The 24,914-nt window shown below is 37.6% G+C and overlaps 2 protein-coding genes across 3 annotated transcripts in view; one reads left to right on the top strand and one right to left on the bottom strand.

Annotated features, from left to right (window-relative positions):
• LOC104150537 (ras GTPase-activating protein 1) overlaps nucleotides 1-10,001 on the top strand; it is a 63,635-nt gene extending 53,634 nt beyond the window's left edge. The window contains exons 21-25 of the mRNA XM_068924674.1: nucleotides 866-933; nucleotides 3,656-3,744; nucleotides 5,407-5,484; nucleotides 6,810-6,944; nucleotides 9,137-10,001. Of these exons, the coding sequence (XP_068780775.1) occupies nucleotides 866-933; nucleotides 3,656-3,744; nucleotides 5,407-5,484; nucleotides 6,810-6,944; nucleotides 9,137-9,220 (454 nt within the window). The 3' untranslated portion in view covers nucleotides 9,221-10,001. The remainder of the gene's footprint in view (nucleotides 1-865; nucleotides 934-3,655; nucleotides 3,745-5,406; nucleotides 5,485-6,809; nucleotides 6,945-9,136) is intronic.
• Nucleotides 9,804-23,698, bottom strand: LOC138060899 (cyclin-H). Of its 2 annotated transcripts, none has more exons than XM_068924675.1 (9): nucleotides 23,464-23,698; nucleotides 23,154-23,276; nucleotides 21,828-21,901; nucleotides 21,319-21,529; nucleotides 20,853-21,016; nucleotides 18,252-18,322; nucleotides 16,107-16,218; nucleotides 15,428-15,488; nucleotides 9,804-12,609 (listed from the first exon to the last, which is right to left on the bottom strand). In XM_068924675.1, exons 1-9 carry the CDS (start codon nucleotides 23,578-23,580, stop codon nucleotides 12,571-12,573), a joined length of 972 nt encoding a protein of 323 aa, XP_068780776.1. In that variant the 5' UTR covers nucleotides 23,581-23,698; the 3' UTR covers nucleotides 9,804-12,570. The 2 variants fall into 2 exon arrangements, with proteins under 2 accessions (XP_068780776.1, XP_068780777.1); XM_068924676.1 differs by having other exon boundaries at nucleotides 23,206-23,276; nucleotides 23,464-23,675.
• Nucleotides 23,699-24,914: the final 1,216 nt, after the last annotated feature.

The following is a 24,914-nucleotide window of genomic DNA, read 5'->3' as shown; positions in this document are numbered from 1 at the left end:
TTTGTTAAGTGGTCAGGCTTTGGAATTGCTGCAGTGAAAAACCAGTCTGCTAGTACTATCCAAGCACTCTGAATAAAATGAGAGATGATTTAGATTACTTCTGTTAGTCCATATGTCATTTCATTGTATAGCAGTCTTCCAGAATTATGGTTAACCTGAGGTGGATGTATTTTACTTCAGCTATTAACAAAGTTAGACTTTTCTCATGCTAACCTGAAGGCTATTTTAGGTTCCTATTGGATGATTTCCTAGTTCTGCAGTCAAACAAAGCGCTTTTCCCCAGCTTTTTAGATTGTCAACAAGTGGCAACAATTACTTCTGTAAGGAAGGTGTCTGATTCAGAATTATTCTTCTTGGATAGCGTACTGTCATCAGGATATGGATTTGCTTAAGTTGAGTGAAGGTTATGTTGCTGCCAAACGAATGGTTGCTGCCGTTCTGACTATGCACTCCTGCTTTCCCTGTCTCCATTTGGAAGAGCAGGTGGCTACAGGATGAATTACTTGCCATAGCAGACACAGGAACGCTTATTTGTGGGAGGTGGGAGACCAGGCGCTCCTCCTTTTTGAAGGCAGTTTGGACTTGGATTGGTTTCAGTATGGCTTTATCGTGCAGGTTTCTTTCAAAGTGGTTTCAGAGGTTCACCTTAATTGGGAAATCAACTGGGACAAAAACTGAAAATGGGCTTAATGAAGTCATATGAAGACTTTCTCAATTAACAAGCATGTTCACAGAGTGCAGGCTGGTTATTTGTTACCTGTATCAAAAAGACTTCCACACTGACTTGAATCCTTAACAGTACAAAATTTTACATTCATTTTCTGACTTTATTATTGAACAAAATACAATTTTCTTCCCATTTCAGTGGCTTTGTTTTTCTTCGGCTGATTTGTCCTGCTATCCTGAACCCAAGGATGTTTAATATCATCTCAGGTGACTATATGCTTCAGACTGAATTCATACTTTATACAGTAATAGGCATGAATTTTCTTTAGCATCTAATCTAGCAAAATATGAAGTTTTTCTTTGAACAGTGTCCAACGTCATGTTGTCCACATCACTTGATTGACTTTCTCCCTATAGCAGCCAAAGTCTACCTCAAAGGTTAGACAGGGTTTATCCCCAATGTCTTGTAAACATGCTTTGTGGTATTTAAATGATATAATATTGAACTCTGAGTTACAGTCTGGCAGAATAATGTATTCTAACCATGTGTAAAAGTTAAGTGTGTGCTGGTCTTCAGATCTCCTTTCAAATACAACACAATTCCAAAGCCTATAGCTGAGATTCAGTTTTATCTCTTAAATGAAAAAAATTGAGAGAGCTGAAAATGTGTCTGCAGAGCCTGGGATATGTTTGTGTACCTAGAAAATTATGCTTGAATAACTTGCCTGAAACTGCTGTTCAGATAACTTCCAGAAATTGCAGAAGACTTTACTTTACTTTGACTTGTTAAGTATGGCCAGTCTCAAAAAAGGAATCTTAAAAGATGAGAGCAAGAGGTGTAGCATTCAGAAAGGCTGGGTCGTGCAGACTTGAGATGGTAATCTTGTTTGACTAAAGGCCATAGAGAATTCCTATTGGCTTGCCAGAGTGAGCATTCTTGTAGCATAAAGAAAGTGTTACTCTAATTTTTGGTGCTTCCTACATAGAGTGTGTATATACTAATAAAACTGACAGGGAACATTGCTGTTTGCTAGAACAAGATTGCAGAATTGCTGTGTTGGTCAGTGGTACCATTCTGGCTGACATTAGATAGCATTCTCCCAAACAGTTCTTAGGTATGATCTGGGTGTTGGCGTGCATCAGGGACCATGTCTGATGGTTTGCATGGGGCTTTCCTGCTGCAAAGCTTTAACAGTGAAGGCATGGGTTATTCCATGGCAGTTGGCTTAAGCGCCTAAAAATATTTCTAGGCATTTTTAAATTACAGATGTAGTTGAGATCTTATGCAAGCATCAACTATTAAATTTGTTACTGTTGTTCTAGACGTAAGGCTGTGTTGAAAGGATTTCGGGGCTGAAGTCTTGCTGTATTCCTCATGTGAGGAAGAAAGGAAAGGCATAAACTGCTGGTGGGAAAACTAGAATAGTAGGACATCCAAGGTTTGTTTTTTAGGGCAATTCCAGACAACATTGCATATTTTCTGCCCTCTTTCTTTAAGTCTTCAAGGTATACCAAATGAGAAGACCTGTATCAACCCAAAAGTTCGTTTCTCTCACCCTATAATTTTCATACATGTTTTAGGGAAGACGGTTAAGAAAATACAGCCTTGTACAGTGTTCTGTCTTTCAATATTTTATTCAGATAATTTGTGAGTTAGTAACTTCCTGACTCGGGAACTACATTGAGTCCACTGTGTCTATAGCTGTAAATGGAATTACCACACATGAATTTGCATAAATCCCTTTTAAGCTTGTCCATAAGTGTTTAAGTTCTGTTCAGAAGTCCAACTAATATTCTTGACTATTGCCAAGTAAACTTAAGAGTCTTTATAGAGTTTCTAGAGCTGCTTTTAAAAAAAGGGGGGGGGGGAGCTTTACTTTTAGGACAAAAGCTTCCCGTATACATTCTCCCTGTAATGGGAGGGGGGGAAAAAATACCTTGACGTCTGGATGTATAGATACAGTTTAGTTTTCAGCAGCAGTGTGTCTATCCTGTTGCTTCAACAGCTTTTCACAAAAATCTTAGTTTCAAAAGCAAGTCCTGTGTTTCAACCTTCTTAAATTTTTTTTAAACTTTTAGATCACTTCTCCAAATCTGAAGTTCCAAGTTCTAAGGCTAAAAATGTTTTCCACCAATGCTTCTTCAAAGGGATGTAGGTTACCAAGTGCTAAATGCTATGAGCTACTGAGATTAGTTGTATTAGTGCCTCAGTCTAAGCTCCAGCTATGCATAGAAAGCTAGATATTACTTTTCAATGGATTGCAGTGCTGGAGGGAGAGCAGGGAAGAAGTTAGGAGATCAAATGATGCGCATACACGATGAACAAATGAATGGACAAATTAATACAGCATTCTTGCAAAGAATAGAAAAATTCAGTGCTTATATAACGATCATGACAATTTAGACACCCTTATATCAGCCTATAAGCAGAAAGCTAGGTTTGACCATAACTGCAGAAAATATTTGGCAAGAAGCTCCTGGTACTGTCACTTGGTGGGGGAGGGGAGAGTTTTAACTAACATGTTAGCATTAAGTGCTTGCACTTGCGTTTTTGCTTTGTACAGTAAGTAGTTCTATCTTGGATATGCACACCACGATTGCATGTAAGGAAAAAGGTAAACTAATTTTTTTATTTTAACAACAAATATTCCTCCTTTTAACAGAAGCGTTTCATTTTTGTGAGAAGGCTTTTCAGTTAATTCACAGAGCTATTTTTAAACTTAAGCTTCTGAGGAACAATATTTTGCATGCTTCTTCTGTAAAAGACTAGTACAGAAAATGAGATGTGCATATTCATTTTCTTCTTCTTTTAGTAACTAAGTCCACAACACTTTTACTTCAAGTGAAATGTTATAACTAACTCCATGTGAAAAATATCAAGTATTTAATTCAATGATAAAACTGAATTGGAGAAGAGCTTAAGTTTCATGTGACTGCTGGTAGTTTTAAATGAAATGGCTGGTAACTCTTTACTTGGTATTCCTCTCAGATTCTCCTTCCGCTACTGCTGCAAGAACACTGACGCTGGTCGCCAAGTCCGTGCAGAATTTAGCAAATCTGGTTGAATTTGGAGCCAAGGTGAATATAATTTTGCACACTGAGAACAGCATAGAACTGTTTCCAATACGTTTCATTGTTCATGTTGAATTACAGGCATAAAATATGCTGCCAGTTTCTTGTGCAAAGCCTGGTATGTGGCCTGAGTGTCCTCATCAGGCTTTTTTCCTGCAATTTCTTCTGTCCTGTTCAGTTGGAGCTAAAGAGGCTGTTGATCTGAACTATAGCAGTAGCGTAAAGTGGCCGAAGTGGGGAAGAGGAGCCATAATCGTTTGAGTATGAGTGATCTAGAAACTTGTATTAATGCCTTGGTACATCCCCTGTAGATTTTGAACTCAGTAGCATGAACAGCAGAAACCATCTCTTAAAGTAATTGATGAACCAGTGACCATACTAGTAGGTATTACAGAGAGGGATGTGAGCATGTTTTGATGCTATGAGGGCACAGATACTCAGTCATTTGTTCCAGAAAAAACAGGGGAGGTATGTTGACTGTTTCTTTTTTTTTTTGCTCTCTGCGACCAAAAGGGTCATACGCCAGTATTTTCTGAGTGGGAGCTGGAGAAGTGGGAGAGGAAAGGCAGACAGGCAGCCATCCATCCACAAAGGAAATGAATATGTGATGGTAAAATGGATGAATTTTCTTCAGGAATACCTATATCAAAAAGACAACTGAGAATTGCTAGAGCAGGAATTTGTGACTAGACGGAGTAAGTTCAAGAAGGGTGTGTTATCAGTCTGAAGTAGATGATGGAAAGTTTTTTTGCATTTCCATTGATTATTTGAGGTCAGAAAGAAGAAACATCTTTCAGTAATGTTGTCATCCCTCTGTACAGAAACTTGAAATACGTTCCACGCCCATTTTTACTGTATGTAACAATTTGCTTGCAAATTCAGACCATGTAATAATTCACTTTCAAATTGAAACCAATCAGGGCTTAACTCCCAGTTGGGTATAGAATATTAAATTCTGAAACAAATGAACAACTGTTAACCTGACTCTTGTTCTCCTTCCCCCTTTCACTCTACTTTTGCTCAACTCATTCATTAGATTGGTGGTTTCTGTTCTACAGCATGTTGAAACAACCCTTCTATTTGTATTCATTTTCGTAGTTTGACATAAAGAACACTGTAAATCAGCTTTAGAAGTTGCACTGGAAAGCCTTAGCTTGCAATAAAGTTTCTATTGTTTCATTAAGAATGGGCCAACAACAACTGGTCTGTTTTGGTTCCCAAGCTGCAACGTGGATGAACAATAAATCTGTTGACTTAAACATAATGAAAGAAAGTGACTTCAGGCTGCCATTATAAAGCTAGTTGTGAGAGACACAACTTGATGGAAGCATTAATGAAAGAACAAGGAGGGCACTTATGTCCTGATGTTATCTTTGAAAGTACAGCATTTGTTATTGCAGTTGCAGGGACGTGCATCTTAAATATTTCAGATTATGTCCTCTGTATGCCTATGTAAACAAACAATTTCTGAATTAATCTGGAATACAGAAAGTACTGTCTTCTGACTGGTTATATACTAGTCCTTAGAAATTCACTTGAAAACATAAACTCACTCCAGATAATGCACTTGTCTTGCAATGTCATTTGTCTCTGCAACATGTTCATTTCAGTGTGACTGTTAAATTAGTGTTGCTTTATTTTAATGAATACTTTTTTAAAAATTACTAGGAACCGTATATGGAGGGTGTAAATCCATTCATCAAGAGTAACAAACATCGCATGATCATGTTCCTAGATGAGCTTGGGGTAAGTGACTTTTAAAAAAAGGTAAATTTTATTGGAAGCTACATAACAAGAACTGTAAAGAAATTTCATTTAAAGTCTTACTAAATAGCTTAAAAATGGATCAGTTTCCACACAATTTTGAATGCTTATTCCTGAATAAATTTAATCTTGTGTGTGTATAGAACCTGCAGATTCCTGACCTGTCATGCATAGTTAAAAGCATGAAATGCTCTATTAGATTTTATTCCTGTAGCACTGCTGTGGACATGCCTTGCCCAAATAGATCTTATCTCCACTGGATTTCTGGTCAAAAATAGCAGGGTTTTAAAATAAATTTTTAAAAAGAAAATTGTGTAATTTGTCCTATGGTTTCAATCAGAGATTGCAAATTTTGATGTTTAAAAAAAAATGCTGTGCTGGATTTGTTATATATCACAAAATGTCTTACTACATGCATTCTAGATGTTGTAGTTTGAGAGAAAATAGCAATTGTAATTATCTTTGAAAATGTTTTGTCTAATAGCTCTATCATACTCAAAGTATAGTATTCAGGAGTTCGTGTATGTATATTTTTAAACCAAGAATCTGTTTTAAAAATGAAAATTAAAGAAATGTGGCTAGCTTCCTTCGTTCCTTGAAAGTGACCTCAAGACATTTCAGAATATTTTGATAATCTATTAAAAATAAGTATTTTAAGGAAGAGCATTCAGGTAGGCTGCCTTATATCACCTTTTTCTGGTTAAATGGAAAGATCTGCATATTATGATGTACCAGTTTTTCTTATTTTAAATGACCGATTATGCATGAAGATTCTGAAAACTGTTGGTTTTAGTCTACTGTTGGATTAATATACTGGTTTAATTACAACATTATTATTTTATGAGTGGTTTTACTGACTTGCTAGATCTTGTATTTTTGCTGCCACTATTGCCTGATTTACATTGAAAAAACCACTTGATGGATCCTTCCTCATTTGCAGGGAGGATAGAAGATGAATCTCTATCCTCTGTAGCTTTCTGGTCAGCTCAGAGGTAGCATAGCAACATCAGACCTTTTAGTAAAATCCTAGTAGGAAGAGACACTGTTACACCTTCTGTGCTTACTCCATATCAAATATATGTGCAGCCATAATTAAATTTCCTCATAAAATGGATGCTTATGAAGATGAGGAAATACATAGTTTCTATTAGATAACAGGGACAGAACACTTAACTGAAGAATAACAGTGTGATACTTGCTTGCAATATCAGAACAAGTGCATTGGCTGGTCTACAGAGCTACTGTTTAATTTCCTTTACGGCTGGGTACTCACCATTCTAAGTCTGCTCTGGTAATTTTTGTTACAGAATGTTCCTGAGCTTCCAGACACTACAGAGCACTCTAGAACTGACTTATCTCGTGATCTGGCAGCCTTGCATGAGATATGCGTGGCACACTCGGATGAACTTCGAACGCTCAGTAATGAGCGAGGTGTAATGCAGGTAAGCTACAATGGTTAACAAAAAAAAAATCACACGTACAAATAGCATGTCTTGTTATGATGTAATATGACTTTTTTTTGAAATACTTTTGGGTAGCAATATGAGTGTTATATTAAATATTTACATTTCATGAGGAGGTAGCTCTAAAGGTAAATAGCAGTCCATAGTTTCTTTATACAACAAAACAAAAGAGGTTGTAAAGCTGTAGGTGTGTTTAACTTTCCACAGGAAGCTTTTAGTTTCTAGAGGAAGACTAAAGAAATGACTGTCTCCTGACAGGCTCTCTGGGTCGCTAGTTTTAGTATGATCTTGTGTGGGGATTTTTGGGGTGTTTTGTTTTAAACAAATTGTATTTGCCTTAGCTTTCTATTGCTACATCATTTCTACTTCCTGATTTATTACACTTGTAAACAAAAATGGTGAGCTTTTCTGGCAAACACACTATAAGCATTCTGTTCCAACTGTTAAACTTGTATACGACTTTTGTGAAAACTTCATTTTTAAGAGGGGGGAAAAAACACTCAAATGACTTCATGCATTGCCTCCAAAATATTACAAAAGTAATATACTTGCCTATACTCTGTTAATTACGATGAACTTCAAGCAGACAGATTTAATTAGTGTCACTTAAACCATCACTACATATTCAGTACAAATCAAAAGGGACTCTTAGTCTTTAAACATAATGGATTTCTGGGTTTGTGGTGGTTTCTTGTTTTTCTGAATGGCTCACTTTCAAAGAATTCAAGTTTTGGGATAGTTCTTAATCTCACTGTTTCCAAATACTTCTATCTTGACTCGTTAAAAGCCTATATTTAAACCTATGTAGACCATAAACTGATGTGTTTTTGTTTTTTGGTGTTTTTATCTCCTGACACCAGACGACTCAGTATCATGTCATTTGAATAATACATATTTGAGCAGAAAACGTTTTTTCAAACCAGGGGGTTACTGGGAGCTTCTGTTGTGATGTTTACAAAATGCGAAAATATATTTGTATTTAACTTTATTACTTTGGCAGAAGAAAGCTCAACGAATTGAAAATGAAATGGTGTCTTTCATTACAGCAGTTCAAATCTTATCCAGTTTAGTAACTACACTTTACTTTTTTAGTGGCATATGAGAGGGAAATAATCAACCATGGTCAGGTTCCTAATTCACTTGGAACTAGTGGCCATCTTGAAAAACAAGGCAAAAAAGATGACTAGACCGGCACAGCAGGATATTAGAAGCTTTCAGCACTAAATATATGTGGTGTTGATAGATAAGGGCTATCTTTTTTTTTTCAGAAGGCCTATCCTTGAATAGTATGCATAAGTGGGATAAAAAAATCAAGGCAAATCTTGAGAAAAATATGAAGTACTTTAATGATTTGAGATGTAATATTACTTCCTTGGTCTGCTTATACCTCTATTTCAGAGGAGAAATTTCTCATGAGTTTCCATAAAGAAAATTCTCTTGAAAGTTGTTTTTCTATCTTTATTCTGTCAATAGCAGCAATGCCTCAAGGGTTCAGGATCACCCTGATATAGTTAAACATAGTTCTACTATGATGAAAAAAATGATTGGCCTCCCAAAATTGTTAGGAGTATACTTTCCCAGCCTACTTATATTACATATGTTCAGTTGCATCTGCCTCATCTGCCTTAGTTCAATGACTGCATTTTCAGAAAGAATTAATTAACAGGAGCACAGTCCTGGCTGCACAGAAAAGTGAACTGTATTACCACCTTTTCTCTTGTCATAGGACTTTTTTTTTTTTTTAATTTTCTTGGCCCAGTTCTGCTTTAACACCTGAAGAAAATTACTGAGAATAGGAAATTTTTTTTTTTTTTTTTTTTTTACAGACAGGAAAACTTGGTTTCACTTTGAAACTCTCAGGTTTAGTTGATAAGATGTTGTGTTCGTTCTTTTTTAAAAACGGCCAAATAAAAAGATCCATGAGTGGAGACACAAATATCATCATGATGTTCTACAGTTGCTTTTCAAAGTAATGTCTCAGCAACTAGGGAATCAGAGCTGTTTCCTTTTTGTATATATTTATAATATAAAAATATATGAAATATTACAGAAATATATATTTTTACACTGATAGCAAGTTTGTTAAGCTAACGTTGAAAGTGTTTCTCAGGCAAGACTCTTGTATTTTCTACTTACTAATGTATGGCTGTACTGACTCTTTTTTCTTACAGCATGTTCTTAAGAAGCTGTTGGCTATTACAGAACTGCTTCAACAAAAACAAAATCAGTATTCAGTGTCCAATAACATCAGGTAGCAGCCCTCTACCTGAATTCTGCATGGATCCAGCACGCCCAACATGGCAACTCACACCAGTATCACTTTCTTCTTGCTCTTGCCAAAAATAGCACACTCTGTCACATTCCCAGTGATGTGTGAACTATGCAAAAAGAAAACAAAGATTCTGTTGGTGAATGATTGTACCAGCAGCTTTTTAAGCTATCTGTGCAGGACATTTGCACTTTTTTCCACTTGGAACAAACTTTCACAACCTCTGAGCCTTGGTGTACAGTTCACCTTCCACAAAGAAAATGCTGTGACTGTCTTGAACTTTGAAAATTATTTTCAGCACCTCCAATTGCCAAAGTTTTGCTGTCTTGTTGGAAAAGAATTATCAACTGACAAGGAAAGAAATGCATTGTTTTGACAGCTGCATACAACTGGATAACACTTCTTACTGTAATTTCTGACTGGTTACAATTATTATGACTTTGACTGTTTCAACCACTTTAACTTGTATTTACAGTTTCCAGAGTTTGACGTTATGGTAGGAACAATCTTTGCTGTACACTTTTTATACCATGCTGTTTCTCTTGCTGGAATCATGTTGAAAGAGAATATGCAGAATGGGTCTTGACAGCTTTATTTTTTAATGTGCCACTGATTCAGTCTGAATAATTCTTCCATCAAGGACTGTATATCCAGATAAATCACAATGCTTTTGTAAAATGTTTACAACAGTAAATAATTTGAATTCAGTAAATTTATTGATCCTTGTATCAGACATGCATGCATTCATTAAACCATTTTATAAAATATGTATTTGTTGGTCTTTTTGTAATGTAAGTCTACCATGAATCTTATTTTTATCACTGAAAAATCAGTTTTTAAAATAAATCAAGTTGTAGATAGTCAGTTTATGGAAACTGGTACTTTTGGCTGCTGTGAAAATTTTTTATGGTGTCTACACACATGATTATTTTAAAATGTTCATACAGTGTCACATGTATGGCTTTTAGTAGGACTCTTCCAAGCACCAGCTTATCTGTTACACCATATCACAGACAAAAGCTATGAGTCTGACTAAATAATAATGAGAGGAAACAAAAAAAAATTTGCTATCTCACATGGGACAAGAGAGCAAATCTGTTAAAACTACAGAAAATACATGTAGGGAGTTTTTCAGTATTCCCCTTCATGACTTTTTTCCTTGGGACTGACATGGGATAAAAGGATGCAAAGATTAACTGACAAGACTAATGAGAAATTGCATCATTAATTTGAACACAGCTGTTTTACCATTCAAACAACTGTACCATTTGACTGGGAAGAATGTGGAAGGGAAGGTGGAGATGCAATTGTTTTGACTATTGTGTTACTAATCTAAGGCTTATGTATTCCACTAGAGGTTGGACAGAATTGTTATTTGCAGGATTGAGCTACAGCACAACACGTTTAAAGATAAATAATACCAGAAACCCAAAGAGGTGCTGCTGACCTTAAAGCTAAACTTGGTGGAAGATTAAAATAAATCATACTATGGTAAATGTATAGGTTTCAAGTTTTGAAAATAGTGCTGCTTTCTGTCTTCAAAATCTCAATGCCTTCATTCAGTCTAGTCTCTAGACATGTACAAATCAATTATTATGTAACTTGTACTATTTCTAGGCTTGCACAGATAGAACTTCTAAAATTCTTCCAGCCAATCCATATTACTACTGTTTTCCCCTACTGTAAAAATATTCCAAAACTTAGTATCTCCTGTCTATGAGGAAAAGGACAAGAATTACCTCTTGTGCAGTCACTTTCATACTAACTAACTTTATCATTTTTACCTTTAGGTCTTTGCTTTAGTGTTAGTGCTTCTCTCATGGTTTCTGGGCTTGCAACTGCTCCTGCTGTGCTGCCTTGGACTCTTCAGTTGGGCCATAGCATTATTGAAGATGGGTGTCCAATACTGGATCTTTTGCTGTAACCAAGTGCTCCCATGTGTCAAGAGTGGTATGCTATTAAGTATACTTAATAGGTAAAGGTAACACTCTTAATGTAGCCAAGTAAGACATGTATCTATTTGCATGGCCATGATATCATCAAGTTCCTCTGCAGATCCTCTCCTGTAAAACTAGTGCTTGACTGGTTCCTGTCAAACTTGTGTTAAATTGCAACTTAGAGGAAGAGATAATTAACAACAATCTTGTTTTCAACAATTCTTACAGGTTCTCTCCCCATAATTGTGTTCCCTAATTAAAAGTACCTCACTAATAGAAATATGCAAGTCACAACCCCCACTTGTAGTGTCTTCTGTATTAACTATTGCTGAATGGTCTTCCAGCCAGTCTAGAACCAAACATGCAATTTCTAACAGTTTCAGTTAGGTCAAGTTTTTTGCTTTTGAAGGTGTTGTATAAAGTGAAGTAAAGATATGATACCTACTTGTCTTCCCTGGCTACTCAGCCTACTACCTTGATAAAAAGGCTGTCAATCTGGAAAAATTTGGAAATTTGGAAAGTGAAGTTGACTACATTTTTTTTAATGTAATAGATAAATAGCCAGTGATAAAAAAGAATCTAGATAGGTTTCAAAGCTACTTTAAGGTGTGCATATTCTAGAGGAACTAACACCACTGCTTATTTTCAAAAACATGTGAAAATGAAATACTTTAGTTATATACTCTCCAAATATAAGTCAAAGTATGTGTGTTTTTTAAACTCTCAGTTGCCCCTGCTATGTTGGTCACAGCAATTTGAGATCATAGTTGCAGGACTAGCAGCTACAGTAACAAGTTAAGTCACAGCATTTACAACATAAAGTAATAAACATAGCTTCTATCTGCTGCAGTCTTTTTTAGCAGTATATTTAAGTGCAGCTTCAAGAATGCTGAAAAATACAACCTTGCCTGTAACATTTATTTATTTCAAGGACAAGCTTGGGAAGAAGGCAGCACCTCTGGTCTAAAGCATTTAAGTAACTATACCAGATTTGTCTCCCACTTCTATTTATCCTCTTTGCTAAATGCAAAGTTTGACATAAGTATTGAAGTTCAGCACAGCAGTAACTAAAGTCAAATCTCAAACTGTTCCAAAGCCAAACTCCTTCCTGAGTAACAAATGCCTTTAAGTAAACATTTCACATTTAGTGTTTGACTTTGAATGGATGAGTGTTTGCTAAAGTAACTAGCTGCAGTTGCACTAAAAATAAATAACAACACTATGCTTTATTGTAAAGACATTAAAACTGATAGAACAAATACGTGGTATTGTGAGGTAAGGAACCTGTGGTAGACTTTGAAAGTTCAGCTAACACTTGACATTAAACAGCAGGTAGCTCACACAAGTCCTGGCCCCTTGAACTGCACTGCAGTGGTAGAATTCCATCTTCCTTCAGGGTTTAGAGTGAATCTACCAGATCATCATCAGTCCATTCTTCCTAATAGAAGAAAAGGAAAAAGCCATGCCCTGAGCAGTGTATGCAGTTGGTAAGTTTTACAGTTAGGTGGGACAGGCAATAAATAACTACAGATACATGGTACTGCTGCACACTTAACTGTAAAGTTGACTTCTACATATGCTCGTTAAAAATAAACTTAATACAGCCATCTCTTCATATTGATCTTTTTCACCCTATCTATTATTAACCTAGAAATAGTAAGTTTAAACGGCTTTTAAACTTGCTTCTAAACTTGCCTAGTGCAAAACTGGTTTGTCATGTCTAGATTGACCCTCATATGTCTGCAGGGACACTTCCTGAGGAAAAAGTAAAGACCAGGGACCATGCTGCATTACACATGCCATTCTACTTCTGATAAACCAGGAAGCAACAACATTGATGATTTAACTTATGGTAAGATTAGCACTAAGTAGAAATCAAAACTGGTACTGGTAGGAGTTGAGTAACTCCTAATGAATGAGATGAAGTGCATGTTCATTAAGCCCATCATTAAAATCTAAAAAGGAGCTTGACTTAAGACCTCATGGACAACAACTACTGTGAACCACCTTCAAGGATGTTCTGTTTACTTAGACTCCCTGTGATCTAGATTTGTGCTCTGACTTCTTCCCACTTCTAAATGGGAGCACAGCATAAAGATTTTTAGGTTTTCCCTAGTTAGTTGTGGAAATCCCATTAAGTTTTTCTTCCTGAAATTATTAAAGATGCATCTTGCCTCCTCAGCAGTATTACCCTGCAAACGACACTGAGCACAATGGGGAAAAAGAGAGACAATGCAGTCAAGTAAATGCAGAGGAAAGATTTTATTTTCAGCTACTAGTGGCTAATCCCAGAACACAGGATTGAAAGCCTCCCAGAAGGAGTCTGATTTCCTGCTTCTACAACCATGTTGTTATGCTTTTCATAAGAAAATTAAAAATCTCAACCCTGTGCTCCTCATGCCCAGGTTTCAGCATCCCCTAGTTGAACAAGCAGGCTGTCTACAGGATTAGTGAAGCCTCAAGGTGGGAGCAACTCTACAGGTACCATAAGCTTCCAAAAAAAAATTTAAGCCTACTTTTCTTGTGTGTTCATGATTGGCCAGCCCAAATCTGATCCTGCACTAATTACTCCGAAATGAAAGTATATAAACATAAACCCATGGCAGTTCAGATGCACAGTTATTAAGAAAAAGCTCTTGAAACTTACATTTAAATTTAAAAAAAAGTCCTAACAGCTGATCATGAAACATCATAGATTATATTAGTTCATCCAATTTCTTTGGAGAAAAGAACTGCGAGTTTAAAAAGAAAAAAAAAATTTTGTTTGCAAGAGAATCACAGATCTAAAACTCCTAAATAAGACCTCTTCAAATTGACCTAGAAGAAAAAAAATTAATCTCTCAGGCTTAGTTTGGAGTTACTTTCTAGATCATTTTATGAAGAAGTGAAAAAGAAGTTGCTAATTTCTGTAGTAGTAGAAGCTCACATGGCAAAGGTCTGAACAGACATCCATATTCTACAAATGCAGATGTTTTAGTTTTCATTCACTTTTTAGATTGGCATTTGGAGTAAGCTTTAGTCAAACTTTTTTGCAGGGTTATTAGATGTGCCTGAGGTTCCACATTTCATAAGAACATATTTTCAAGAGTCTTTAAACTGCACAAATTTCAACTTAGCTCCACAGGCATCAATTTTCAGGCTGGTGCTATAAAGTGGAACTAGAACTGACCATGATAATTCTGATAATTTACATAAATCAAGGACTCTTGCTAAAGAAAAAAACCCCACCACACACAGAACAAAAAACAATCCTATAAAATGCAGGATGTGTTGTGTGCGCTTTTGAAGTTAAAATTTTGACAGACAACTCTGTTCAAGAGTTCACAAGTTTTCATTAAATGCCATACTTCAGATGTGTCTTAGACCACAAGAATGCAGAATGTGTTCTGCTCTTCAATATCAAGAGATGTTCAATTAAAAAAAGGTTTTTTTGAAATGCTACTCCTCCATCAGAATGTAGTAGTCGTCTATATAATTTGTAACCTTGGCAGGAAATTGTATCTGAAGCAGTACCTTAACTGTATTTTAATTTAAACACCCTCCCAAATCTTTACCTCATTTATAAGCAGTCTTATAACTTAGAGTACAAGCTACCCCTCAGTGTAATTTGTGAAAGCCTTGGTAGCAAATAGCCTGAGGTAGAAATTTAATCTAAAAGCGGAGTCTCTGCTCTGTGCAAAAAGCCAAAAGCAAGTATATGAAAACAGGAAGAAAAAAAAAAAGTCAGCAGAAAGACACCCAAATACAACTTCTGAAAAAAAACCTGTCCGATATATTTTTTTCTAAGATACCCTCATTTGTTTCATCCACAATCTGAGAAGTGAGTTTCCACTATCACTATCTATAAGTTAGGATTTCTCCTCAAGCATTCAGTTCCTGGCTTTCCAAAAGCTTTCATCACAATCTCCAGAATCTCATTTTAAAACTGTTACCTCAGTGGCATAGTGGAATGCAGCATGCTGCATTTACAAGTACTTAGCTTTATGCTGCTCCATGGCTGCAGTTAGACAAGACTTTCAAATCACAGAAAACAGCAGAAAGGATGCCCTGCACTGTCTCCTCCTCTCCACAAAAGACCAGAGTGTTTAAGAACACCCCAAGTACAAGCTAGCAAGAGCTCTGGCTAAAAAAAACAGCTTGAAAGATTTCTGAGCAGCATGTAAATAAATATTAACAGAGGTTAAAACAGTGTCATTTTTGTCTTGGCAGTAAGTAAGATGGTGGAAAAGCAATACCAGTCCAATAGGTTTACTGACCTCATCCATTTTCGATTTCTTTGTTATACACTCATCATCTTCATAACCTTTCCTCTTCTTCCTAGACCCCATCCAGAAAAAAAGTGAAATGCGTAAGCATTTTTAGAGCCATGTAATCTCTTTATTTGACCACAGCATTTGAAATTAGATTAGGTACCTGCTTGCAACATACGAAGCTACCAAGGTCTGAACTAATAGTTTGCTAGAAGTTTGCAGTTATGAGTACTAAAGTGAAAAGGGCACAATATTCTCCAGAAAAGAGAAATCAAGAAGAACTTAAGTTTTGCAGTCCACATATAAGCCTTAAGAAAACATCAACCCAATTTTTCTTTTAATCTTAAAGTGATTTTGAAGCTCTCAATTCCCATTACATATGATATCAAGAGGCCAGGCCTTAAAGTCATCCTGAACTCCAGATCTGTGTTGCAAATAAACAAACACTACTAGAGCTTGCAGTGCAAATCAGCACAAAGAATGTATTTATGCATTGCTGAAAGCACTACTAGAAGCAAAGAATCAAGTAGCAGAAACTCACACAGCAAGAATTTGAACAGACATCCTCATTTAGATGTTTTAGTTTTCATTCACTTACATAGATCAGACAAAATTAAAGTTTCCATAATAGTAAAAATGCCAGAAAGTTAAAATATTAAGGAGGAAGCGTTAAGTAGCTACTTACGGGTTTACATTAAGTGAAAGCTCCGAGCTGTGACATTTCTCTAATTTCTGTTTTAGAGCAGCAACCTCTTCAGGCCTTGGTAGTTCATATTTCTTTATGAGATTTTTCATGCCTACAATGGCAACAACACAGCCCTAAGCAAATTAAATAATTTCTGTTCCACCGTGTGAATTACACAAGGTGCCATCAATCAGTACTATGGCTACTGTTATTGCTCAGCCCTTATACTTAAGCTTGGACCAGAAGTTTACAGGGCTTTCCCTCTTTATAAGAAGAGGCACAGTATACACTTCCGAGTAGCTTCTACTAAAAAGGTTTCACCCAAATTAGGACAACATATAAGGAAAAACAGAATTTAGAATCATAGATGAAGTCCATATCTTTGTTAGGTTTGAAAGCATCACATCCAGTTTTTAAACAGGCTTCAGGAAGCTACAAGGCAACATGCAACATACTACAAGACAGTTATAGATAGAAAGCTTACCAAATAAAATCCTGGTATTTGTCAAAGTAAGCATTAGATGTTCGGGGAGCATTGACTACTATCCTGCCCCAAAATTGCTTCATAAACAAATCTCAGCCAAAATATCCTACCCTATATAATGCTCCAACTTCAGAGAATCCAAGATTACACCTGTAAGACTTAACTGTCATCTTACACTACAGGATTCATTCTAAACAACATCAAGATACAATAAAAGCTCAGCACAAAGAACTATACTAAAACAAGTTGTTAGCATCGTGAGTCTGGACTTCCTCAAGGCAGGTGAAAGTGATGCAGAGTTCACATTGCTGTGCTAACAAGCATCAGCATATGCAGGCACTTTTTGCATTCAGCATTGTACCTCAGTATTTAAAAAAAGGGAGATTGGTTTCACTCTTGTTAAGAATGCAAATTTAATTTGCATACCCTATAAGAAACAAGATACTTGCTTTCACTACCATCAGTTCTCTCATCTACTCATTTATTAATAACTTGAATGTTTCAAGACTTCCCTCCAGTCATTATATGTTTATAGAAGAGTTGCCTTTGGGCAAAGGCTATATTCTAGAATGTTGCAAGTAACAAGAAAGTGAGCCCAGTTTTCTTTCTGCTTCTTACTACTGGAAGCAGGAAGACTAGACTGGAAGCAGGAAGACTAGACTGGAAGCAGGAAGACTAGACTGGAAGCAGGAAGACTAGACTGGAAGCAGGAAGACTAGACTGGAAGCAGGAAGACTAGACTGGAAGCAGGAAGACTAGACTGGAAGCAGGAAGACTAGACTGGAAGCAGGAAGAGAAAGGGAAGAATCTTACGTTTACAAATTCAATTTAGATTTAAGCGTAGACACTGGTGACTAGTGTGATATATTAACTATTAAAGTCAACTTATTTGAAAGACTTCAGTTTAATACTCCCACACTTCCATTTTATATGCATGCATTCACTTAGACGTTACAGAACTGACTACTTACTGAAATTCAGTAACTCAGCCTTTTTATTTAAATAAATTTAATCATCATAGAATATACTACAACCCCTAATGTTCTAGCAAAACCATGTTAGCATTTTTGATACTGCTAGTATTAAATATATATATATATATATATATAATATAGAGAGAGAGAGAGAGAGAGAGAGAGAGAGAGAGAGCAAAACTTAAACCTCTTTCAAACCATCCTTATAGTCTGCAAAATAAGTAAGATATAAACCCTGGCAAGTCACTTAAATCATTAATGATTTATTTTAGAAAAGGTACCCTCTGGTGGCAGAAGTAGTTATGTGCAGGCTTTTGCCAGAAGCTGCACGTGAAGTCGCAGTGACTGAAAGGAAGTATTTCATCCTAAGACTTAACAATAGAAGTATCTAGTGCTCAAAACAGATTTCGCACTTTTGAATATAGGTTAGTTACTAGCATTTAACTGACTACAATTCATTAAGCATTTTTTGTTTGAACTTCATTTGTTTATATCAAAGCTAACTTTCAGTGTTTTCTCCTCCTGCTAAATGCTCCATTTTACTGTCCATGATTTACTTAACGCTAGTCCTGGAATGAAGAAAACTGTTTAAAGCACATTCTTCTGCTCAAAGCTTTTGCTATTTGGAGGGGAAAAAATATTTTTCCTTGAGAGACAGTTCATCATATTTTTCCAGCGTTTACTTACATTTCATGCCATCTAGTAGCTTTGCTAAAGATGGTCTGTTTTCTTTGAGCATAAGACTTTCAGATAAATAACTGTAAAGAAAGATGAAAGAGCAAGTCTGAAGTTCTCATAATGAGTTATAGTTATTTATGGCATCTACTACTAGTCAAAAAAATCACAATACTATTTATCATTTATGCATGCTAAAGCTTTATAATTGGACTTAACAACACTTTTGTTAAATAAATGCTATAATCTGATTTTAAAAAGAAAGAAAGAAATCTCTTGTCACTTCTATTATTCTTCTGTAACAATTTAACAAAAGCATTTTTTTGGCCATCTAAAGAATCCAAGTTCCTACGTTGCAAAATTAAACATTTGTAAACAAGCCTTGTTAGGTCAGCTCAGGTTTCAGATTTTATGAAATGTCACACTAGAATCACACTGTTGCACAGTATGACTGCTGGAAAAGCAAATCCTACAAAAGAACAGTTTTCTGACAGATAAATGGACAGGAAAGTTTGAGAGATGAGACTGCTTCTTTTGGCAGCTGCATGGCCTTGACCCTAACAAAAAAAAAAAAGAAAAAAAAAAATCAAATCTGAAATGTTCTCTTATAAAGTCTGTAGAACCCTTCCTCTTCCGAGAAGGATTTAAACTTCCTTTTAATAAGGACATTAAAGCAACAGGGTAACACCATTATTTAGGCATTTTATTTAGCACGTGCTAGTGTTAAAAAAGGAATTTCACTGCAAATGATGAAACCATGGTACACAACCTCATTAGAGTAAAAATTTCACAAATACAGAGAGATTACACTTTTAGCTTTGGCACTCACCTTATTTAAGCTTCCAAATCTTAAAAACAAACGAATAATATACCGCCCCCTCAAACACACGATAAACCACAAACCACACAAGCAACACCAATTCCACAATAAGCAAGTAATTTTTCCTTTTCTTGGGAAAAGGGGTACTTATGGATAGAATACAAAAAAATCCAAGACTCCAAACCCTTTCAGTGTGCATTATCTTCAACTTTAGTTAATATACAGACATACAGAAGTGTATCAGTTACAGCTCCCAGTCTGAAGTGATAGCCACCAAGAAAACAATTACTCTAAGCTAGTAGTTGCTCTGTTGGTATCACTGCTCTCGTAGAACTCAATTTTAGCAAAAATATTTTTTGACCTTCTGCTGATACCATAATGAAAGACTGATCTGGAGCCAACTGTTCTCTAGAGCTCTAGTGCCAAGAGTGGGACTTGTTTTTCTTGAAGCTGTAACTCTTCCTAGACTGTCCTACACATCACTTGCATTGTGCAAGTGACAGACTTGCAAACCGTTCAGGTTCCATCCAGCCTGTCGCACCTCCACACGCACACACACACCCATCAGCCCATAAGATGGGAACTGCAGCATTAGTTTCAGCCACGTCCAGCAGCTCATAACTTCATTTGGAATAATGAGCGACTAGGTTACAGCAGTTGCATGGGGCAGACACGTGACAGATTCAGCTTTTCATAAACATGCAGACAAAAGTTCACATACCTTAATTCACACACTGTTTACTATTCCAAGTCATTTTCATAAGCATGCTTTTCTGAATCACAGCATAAATAGTACAAATTATAAATTTAGGAATGAAATCAACAACTTTAAAGTTAGGATAAGGACCTGAACATTTTTATGCTGTTCTGAGAGGACAGTTAGCACAGCACGTGGCATTCCCCCACACTAACTCATTCTTTTAGGAAAGTCACCTTTTATTCCTCCCTAACAAAACTGAGATTCATTTACAGCAGATGGAGGGAAACTTTCTCAAGAAAGCACGGCTTGCCCTTTTACCTCAGAAGTTACACTCCAGATGCAAGACACTTGCATGGAGCATCATCTGATGAGCAAGACATTCAAGAAGTAGCTGCTATAAGCTACATCTAGCTATATTAGTTATATTTTTGGAAGGAACAAAAAGTAACCTTTAGTCCTTGAGAAGGGGTAGGAGGAGGAAAGGCAAATCAACACATTTTAGCAGTAATATCAAAGTGCTTGATGATGCCTTTGCAAATACAAATAGAGAGGACCACAGAAAGAAAAGAGACCGATTTAAAAAGCACCTTCTCATTAGTCTGTTTTCATGGAAATCACACTGTTGGATCAGCCAAATACAGCAGTTAACAGTTTCTGCATACGTAGCTGTCAGTTAAAGATAAATTCTATTTGACTCTGAATTCTTAAATACTTTTTAATCAGCAAGAATTTTGTGTTTTCTACCCTCAGTTCCCCTTGTTTCAGTTTTCTTCACTCACTCTTCAAGATCAGTCTGAAAATCTTGTTCTGTTTTAACTAGGGCAAAGCAGTCAGCTGGGAGAAGGGAGGAAAAGACAGACAACTAATCATATATGTCCTACTTTTGTAATCTGGAAAAAAATAAAAATAGCAATGCTTCAGTTTTGAAAGCTTAGTTAAAGAATGCACCACGTGTAAGTATGTATTTACTGATCATTAACACGCTTACTATTTAGTAATGCCTAAAACAAAATAGTGTTTACAATGTACTGTTACAATACAGGAAGCAAACTGTTTAAAGAATACCTATCAAAAAAAAAAAAAACCCACCTACCTTTCCATATTAATTCCCGCTCTTGAAGCACTAGATAATATAGCAGCGAGAGCTATTTGTGAGGGAGTAAAGAGCAAATACGCATCTGTCAGAGCTACTCGATTGAGAAAGTCATCGGCTGTTTTCCTCAAAACTTCAGGATTCTCCAACATTGGATAGCGAGTCTGAAAAATAAGCAAGTATTTATGGAAGTAGGCATCTTCCCTGATCTTCTGGTTCAAAAGTTCCAAATACACAACTCCATAGTGCTGCCTGAAGGGAAAGGATAACAGATCATCTTATTCTGAAAGATAACCTAAAATGCTTAAAGACCATAACATAACACATTTCCTTTCAGACACCTGCCTATTTATCATTTTAGATCTTTGAAAGCATAGAGACAAATAACTTAGTTTTTTTAATACAATCCCCAAGATGTTTGCACTGCATCAGTGTACGAAATATGTAGCATATAAAACAGTATTACCTTCAAATCGATTAGAAATCCCTCAAACGGTCTGTATGGATTGTGCACAATAAGATGGAAGTTCAGCTGCTGAATAAGTAGTAGTTCATATTCCAGGATCTGTTCAAGAGCTTTTTCCTGCCCAAGAGGGCTTTCTCGAAGGTTACCAACAAACTGCGCACTGGACACATTAAATTCATCTACTTTACAGGCCAAAAATGCACACGTTAGCCTTGAGAAGGAAAATAAAAATGAAATGAATGGGGGAAAAAAAAAAAAAAGAACAATTGACATTTGCAAGCACCCATCTTCTTATCAAAAACCTGTTCAGAAAAATTAAATCTTCACAACACTATGTTTAGAACACAGTAAGCGTCTCCAAATGAAAATGGAAAGTGACTATTTTCTGTCTTTACTTGTATTTAAGCTCTTGAACTTCCTTTCTCATTTCTTCAATCTTTTACAAGTATCAATATTATGCTTGTAATATTCTCCTAAATACAATAACTCAAGATGTGTTGATAACTCACATTATTATCCGAGGATGATATTCCATCACTGAGTTATTGAGGTAAAAGCGTTTGAAATACATACAAGCTGTTCCCTAAATTAAAAAAAAAAAGAAAGCAGGGGGAGAAGTAAGTACAGAAGCAAAACTAGATTAAAAAAAAAAAAAAGTAGAACAAGTAACTTTGAATATACACTTAAGACATAGAATACACTACAGCTACAAGTAAAAGCACATGTTGCCATGTCAGTAAGTACCTCATAGTCTAACATTATTCCTGTAAGAACTTTACAAAGCGGTAGTTTGGTCTTTTTTTGCTCCAGATCAGAGGCTCAGATCCAGACTTTTTCCTACAACTAGATTTCCAAGTTGATTTGAACCCTATCAGGGTGAAACCAGGTATTCAACATTACTCAGCATGCATACTCTAAAGGGGCTACTTCTCAAATACAATGCCAGACTCAGTATACCATGTAATGGCAGCCTACCACTACGTCTCAAAAAGATGTTCAGAAGAGATGCTTTTCAATCTTATTGCTCAGCACATCAACTAAAAAGAGGGAGACTGACTGGGGCCAATATAAGTAAGTTTTCTTAATGACCAGGTAACAGAAGAAGCACTGATTTCATTCCCTGCTTCAGTCATAAATCCCTACTCTCTTTCCTGAGTTACAGTCTTCTGATTTTAACATAAATCTCTTCATAGACTTTTTTTTTTTTTTTTTGGTAATTTAACTTACTGCCAGTATAGGTGCTTTAACCAGTGTACTCTGAGGTCAGACACACACTCATGCTGTTGCAAAAGAAGCAAGTGGACCAAGCAGCCAAAATGCAGGATTCAGCAATGAGAGTGTTTTATTATATCATCAATCCATTCATTTTCAGGTTCATTTCTATTTCTTGCTTAGGAGAAGAGGGAAGGAAGAGGTTAAAACCCAGCCCTTAAAACAAGCAACAGATGAAGCTGAGAAACAATTCTCTGCTTTTGAAAGTATCACACTCCTCAGAAAACAGACAAAAGAAAAAAGCGGTTTGAAACATGATCTACAATACTGAAGGAATAAAACACTCAAAGGATGTCTGTACTTTCAGAAATAAAATAAACAAGTAGCAAGTGAAGGAACAAGAGACAGAAAAGACAAAGCTTGTAGCTTCATTAGTCATCACACTTTAGACACTTCTCACTGTTAGCACATCAAATCATACCGAAGAGGCAGTACTGTCTCAAACAGCCACCTCTTGACAGAAGTGTCTGAAGCATCATTAAGGGAAGCATGTTTCTCTCAGAGCACAGAGCCAGGAGATGGAAGAGGAAAATCTTGAGAGAGAGCCACAACACTTGGCTTACCACTACAGATCTAGGCATTGCAGGCTTAAACACAGCACAGAAATCCAGTAACCTTTTCTCGTAGTATTTGCATATCGTCAGCTCCTCATGAGGCTCAAGAAGGAAAGGGTCAGTCTGCTGAACCTTTGGGAAACAAAGTCGATTCTGACCCAAGAGCGGCGCTCAGGCACTGCCCTGGGGCGCTGCCTGCCCACCTCGGGGGCCCCTGCCCTGCCCGCCATCACCCCCCGCTCGGAGGCGCAAGGCGAGGCGCAGGCCCCCGCCCCGAGGGAGCAGGCGGCGGCGGCACGGCCCCCCCCCAGCCCCGCACCTTTCCGCCCGCCACCGCTTTGCCGCGGAACTTGCGGTTCGCCTCGGCCCGGCAGCGCGCCAGCTCCTCCTCGCCGCGGAAGGTCCAGTGCCGGCGCTGCGTGCTGCTGTGGTACATGATGGCGCCGGCGGCCCCCCTACGGCCAGGCCCCACTCCTCTGCCCCCGCCGCGCTTTACGGCCGCGTCACCGGCGCGCTTACGCCACCTGCGCCGTGACGCACCGCGACGCCGCGCCCACTACAGCTCCCGGCGGGCACCGCCTTCCCCGCCCTGCCCTGCGAGTAAGGCGCTTGACCCCAGCATGCACCGCGCCTCGCCGCCCAACCCTGCCCACGCGGACGGGCGCGCCTTTCCCGCCAGGCTGCGCTGCCGCGGGGAGCGGAGCCTGTCGGGAGTTGTAGTTGCCGCCCGAGGCGCGCGAGCGCTGTGGCGGCGGTTGGGCGACCCGCGACCGTTGGCGCCCGCCAGCCCGTCCGTGAAGCGGCGGGTGGGGGATCCGCTTTGAAGACCCCTCTGTGAAATCACATCAGGCAGTGAAAACCATGAGCAGGATATTTTCATGGAAGTAATTTTAAGAAAGTTAATTAGGAGACATTTGATCTGGGTTTATTGCTCCAAGCAGAGTCATGGTGATGGGTGTCATAAGTCTTCTTCCGCGCTGTGTGTCTGTAGGGTGCAGTGGTGAGGGGAGTCTGGAAGGCTCGATGGTGTGAATGCTGCCTGGTTCACCAGGAGCCCTATCTAATGTGGGATTTTCCATGTGACAGCCATGGATTTGTCAATCATGGCTTAAGAGATACTGTTCTCCATACTTTCACACTTGCAGCCAGGAGTTGGAATTAACTGCCCATTTTGACAAGAGTTTTTCTGACTGCAGTGCAAAAGTCAAGGTGTTTAACACAACATGGTTATATTTGAGCCTGGACTGATCAGGGAGGCCAGCTCCATGTCAGTTGTGAATAGCTAAAAGGCCAAGGTTGCAAGGCTGCTTTCCTCATAGGCGTCCGCTCTTCCACAAGGTTGAAAGAAGGATTGCCCTAAGCTCATGCTGCTTGGGTGCCACATGCTGCCATTGACGTGGTGTGCCAAAAAGGAACTGGTGGATTGGTTATTGCTCCCAGCCTTGAACTCTTCTTAACCAGAGTTTGCCTGAGAACAGAAAACGCAGCTGCAGTTATCTGATCCAGTCAGGGAGCTGACTAAGTGCTTGTAAAAGGGGTCTGGATAGAGAAGACAATGAGAATTTTAAGTATTTTTACAATAAAATATGACCGCTTTGGGCTCCAGGAACTTGAAAGCTTTGTCATAGTCCTGATAATGGATGCTGAATATAATAAATATTCTAAAATCACTGGCAGAATCAGTTTAGGAGACAAGAAAGGTGCTGGCTAACATTCAGAAGTAAAACACTAATACAGGCTAGTCAGTCCTAAATGCACCATATGATCCAC

The sequence above is a fragment of the Struthio camelus genome, chromosome W, assembly GCF_040807025.1.
Source record: "Struthio camelus isolate bStrCam1 chromosome W, bStrCam1.hap1, whole genome shotgun sequence".
In the NCBI taxonomy this organism is placed as follows: Eukaryota; Metazoa; Chordata; class Aves; order Struthioniformes; family Struthionidae; genus Struthio; species Struthio camelus.
This window is presented reverse-complemented; position numbering and strand designations above follow the sequence as displayed.

Coding starts and splice junctions, on each gene's coding strand:
- LOC138060899 (XM_068924675.1), bottom strand. CDS start 23,580: ATGTACCACAGCAGCACGCAGCGCCGGCACTGGACCTTCCGCGGCGAG. Junction 21,902..23,153: donor CAATGCCTAGATCTGTAGTG/GTAAGCCAAGTG, acceptor TTTTTAATTTAG/GGAACAGCTTGTATGTATTT. Junction 18,323..20,852: donor GCGGGAATTAATATGGAAAG/GTAGGTGGGTTT, acceptor CTTTCTTTACAG/TTATTTATCTGAAAGTCTTA.